We start from the raw sequence: 4244 nt of genomic DNA on the forward strand, positions 1-4244 counted from the left end.
CATTCATTTTATGTAAAATCTATTAGCTTTTTCATTTGCAACCAATAATTGTTAGAATTTTATATGGACTAATATAATTACAAACATAATTCCATTATCACAATCATTTTCTAGAGTGCCTACGAATAGTTAAAGACCATAATGGGATGGTTAATATTAATCTAATTGCAATTGAGGCACATGGTAGCACCCTAAAGACTATAGGTTGGCCCATTAAATCATAGTCCACCATATCTGATAATATAAGCCCAATAGGCCCAATATACCCCTTAGGGTAAGAAGGCATATGAGATATATATATTGAACATATATGTTGTTGGGAAACATACAGTGGCATATGGTTTGGTAAGGGTTGCTCTCCATAAGATCTCTCTTGTATTGTTTTTCTAATATTGTTTTGTGTAGATCGTGAGAGATTCAAGGATGAACATTGGAGACTCAATGTCAGGTATGTTTCATCTATATGTATTCAATTCAATGCTCTAAATAAAATACGTTCCTGGATTGTTGTATGAGCATGCTATATTGATTTGAATCTGATTTATGGATTTATGCTCATAGAATTGTTTTATATTTAACAATTGGTATCATGAGCCAGGTTATTTGATTTTAGGGCTTGAAATTTTGATATATACCCAATTTTTCAAAATCTAATTTTTCACAAGAAATTTCGAAATCATTCTTTGTTAATGGGAAATTGGATTTGATATTGAGTATTGGATTTTTTTTTTTTTTTTGGCTATTTTTGGGCAAAAATTTCATCTATTGTTGTTGTGAAACCGAGCTCTTCATGGAACTCAAAAATGGTGGAAACCCATTTTGGTTTTCATGTTATTTTGACCCTTTTTTGTTGTGAAATGAGGAGAATGGATATGGTAGAGTGGTCGGCGACAGTGAGTGGAGGAAAACCCCTCAAAACGGTGGCCAAAACAGTGGCCGGAACCACCTTTTTCAGTCGGGTCGGACCCACGGACTGAACCGGGTCGAGGCGACCCGTATGCTGAAAAATCAAGGTCAGGGACGAAGAAAACGACGTGTCGTTTCTTCAAAAAGGGGTTGTTTTCTTTCCCAAAACGCACGTCGTTTTTGACGTATGGGGTCGTTTTTTATATGAAAAACGACAAGTCATTTTTTGTAAAACGACACGTCGTTTTGACGAAAGGGGGTCGTTTTTTGATATGAAAAACGAAAAGTCGTTTTTTGTAAAATGACACGTCGTTTTGACGAAAGGGGGTCGTTTTTTTATATGAAAAACGACAAGTCGTTTTTGTAAAACAACACGTCGTTTTGACGAAAGGGGGTCGTTTTTTATATGAAAAACGACAAGTCGTTTTTTTAAAACGACACGTCGTTTTGACGAAAGGGGGGTCGTTTTTATATTGAAAAACGACATGTCGTTTTCTGAGATTGTTTTATTAAAAAAAAAATTCACTCAACTTTTAATACCCTATTTTATATATGTTTATGCACAAGATTAATCCATGAATTCTATTCATAATTGTATTTGTATTTAATCTTTTGTGGCATGAATCTTATTATATATTGTCAACAATTATTGTTTATTTTCTTGCCTGTCGTAAGAATAAGCATGGAAATTGTTTGGTAATGTAAATATTAATTTATTTAAATTTTGTATCATCCTCCAAATTTGCATTAAGATCCATACAAGTAATTACTTATCCTATCGATAATAATTGCTTGCTAAGGATGCTTAATATGGTGAAGAAAATTTATTAAATATTATGAATCACAATTTATCTATCCTTTCGATAGTAAATTAATGTATTTGATTATAATGTTTAATAGATTGTTCTTACCTGTGTATGAGTTCTATTTTGTGTGTTTGTCTAAGAACTCTAGCATACATAATGATCATTTGTTATTTTGCGATCATATATTGATGAGAAAAGAGCACAAATGACATGGTTTATCATAACATGTATTTAATAGTTATTGCTCTTGTTACTCATTCAGCTGTAAGCATTCCTAGATCTCCTGCCGTCTTGACGCTGAATGCAACCAACCACAAGCAGTGGATTGAAAATATCACAATGAACTTGACCTTCATGAAAGTGGACTTGGCCTTGAGAATTGATGCACCATCTAAGCCTGCTGATGATGCTACTGAGAAGGATAAGAAATCTTACGAGGACTGGGAACACTCCAATCGTTGTTGCTTGATGCTTATGAGATATCACATGGATGAATCCATTCGTGATAGTATTCCCAAGTCTGAAAATGCAAAGGATTTTCTTGCTGCCATTAAGGAAAAGTATAAGAAATTCTCAAAGAATGAGAAGAATGAACACTTGAACATGCTGCATCACACTGTTTACGATGGTTCAGGTGACATCAGGGCTCACATTGACAAGCTCATGGGCCACTATCATAAACTTAAGGCCATGGATATGGACCTTGGTGAGGATTACATAGTGTGGTTAGTGATGGAGAACATTCCATCTCAGTTTGATTCAATCAGATCAAGCTACAATGCTCAGAAGGAGCAATGGACTGTTGGGGAGATGTCTGCTATTCTTGCCAAGGAAGAGGAGGACATGAGAAAAGGTAGGGCAAGAAGTATCTCCATGGTGACGAACCCAAACAATCCTCACAAGAGAAAGTTCACTTCCAACAACTCTAGTGACCAAAAGCATCCTAAGAAGAAAGCCAACCATCCTAAAGGAAATGGGCAAGCTAGCTCATCTTCAACTGGTCATAAGAATGAGTTTTTCAAAGGGAAGTGCAACTTTTGTCAATGCTTTGGGCATAAGAAAGCTGATTGTCGAAAGCTCAAAGCTCACTTAGAGAAGAAAGGTAATTGTCTTGTGATGGTTTGTTTAGAGTCCAATATTATTGATGTGCCCTCAAACACTTGGTGGTTAGATACTGGAGCTACAATTCATGTTACTAATTCCTTGCAGGCAGTGACAAACCGAAGAAGACCGAGTAGGTTGGAGGAGCATGTATACATGGGAGACGATACTAAAGTCAGAGTTGAATTTTTTGGGACTGTTAGACTGCAGCTAAATACTGGGCATTGAAGTTGCATGATGTTGCTTATTTACCCTCTATTAGGAGGAATTTGATTTCTGTATCTATTTTGGATAGACTAGGTTATAGTCTTCATTTTGGAACTGGAAAACTGACTTTGTATCGTGACTCTATGTTGGTTGGAAATGGAACTTTATGTGGAAACTTATATAAGCTTGATTTACATGATGTTTTTCCTGTTACTTCTACTTCTTCTTATTCTTCTTCTCTTAATGCTATTGTTGGGTCAAAACGTGCAAGATCAGATTTGAAATCTTCTATGCTTTGGCATAAACGTTTAGGCCATATTTCTAGAGATAGAATGGAGAGATTGGTGAAGGATGGTGTACTTCAGGATCTTGATTTCACTGCCTATGTTGATTGTATAAAAGGAAAGTTGACTGCCAAGGTTAGAAAGAGCAAGTCAGACAGGTGCACAGATGTATTGGACACTATTCATACTGATATTTGTGGGCCTTTTGTTCCACCTGCTATGGGTGGTTATAGATACTTTATCACCTTCATTGATGATTTTTCCCGGTATGGTCATGTTGAGCTCATTCGTGAAAAATCTAAATCTTTGGATGCTTTTAAGATTTTCAAGACGAATGTTGAGCTTCAAAAGGGAAAGAAGATTAAAATTGTCAACTCTGATAGAGGTGGAGAGTATTATGGACGTTATGATGAAACTGGAAGGAACCCCGGGCCTTTTGCCAAATACTTGCAGGAATGTGGTATTGATGCAAGATATACAATGCCAGGGACGCCCCAACAGAATGGAATCGCTGAAAGAAGAAATCGCACACTTCTTGACATGGTGCGCTGTATGTTGATTCATTCTAGCTTGCCAAAAATTTTATGGGGTGAGGCATTAAGAACTGCTGCTTATATCTTGAATCAAGTACCTAGTAAGTCTGTCCCAAAGACACCATATGAGTTGTGGTCGGGTAAGAAACCAAGTTTGCGTCATTTTCATGTTTGGGGATGTAAAGCTGAAGTAAGGCCCTATAACCCACAATCTAAGAAACTTGATCCGAAAACTATTAGTGGCTACTTTGTAGGTTACACTATTGGATCGAGGGGTTCCAGGTTCTATTGTCCTTCTCACACCACCAGAGTGATAGAATCAGATAGAGCTGTCTATTTTGAAGAAGAATTTGGTTCAAGTCAAGGGTCAGGAGAAATTGTATTCAGGGAAGAACGTGTTTATGTCC

At 36.6% G+C, this 4244-nt stretch overlaps 1 protein-coding gene across 1 annotated transcript; it reads left to right on the plus strand.

Annotated features, from left to right (window-relative positions):
- Positions 1–2408: 2408 nt before the first annotated feature.
- On the plus strand, positions 2409–3024 carry LOC133806241 (uncharacterized). The gene is made up of 2 exons (XM_062244366.1): positions 2409–2814; positions 2922–3024. The coding sequence occupies exons 1-2, from the start codon at positions 2409–2411 to the stop codon at positions 2948–2950; spliced, it is 435 nt and encodes a 144-aa protein (XP_062100350.1). The 3' UTR covers positions 2951–3024.
- Positions 3025–4244: the final 1220 nt, after the last annotated feature.

Source organism: Humulus lupulus, chromosome X (genome assembly GCF_963169125.1).
Source record: "Humulus lupulus chromosome X, drHumLupu1.1, whole genome shotgun sequence".
In the NCBI taxonomy this organism is placed as follows: Eukaryota; Viridiplantae; Streptophyta; class Magnoliopsida; order Rosales; family Cannabaceae; genus Humulus; species Humulus lupulus.

What these genes read in the sequence shown, in the direction of transcription:
- LOC133806241 (XM_062244366.1), top strand. Translation starts at nt 2,409, where the DNA reads ATGGACCTTGGTGAGGATTACATAGTGTGGTTAGTGATGGAGAACATT. An exon ending in AGCTCACTTAGAGAAGAAAG is followed by an intron (nt 2,815 to 2,921) that starts GTAATTGTCTTG and finishes AATTCCTTGCAG; the next exon opens with GCAGTGACAAACCGAAGAAG.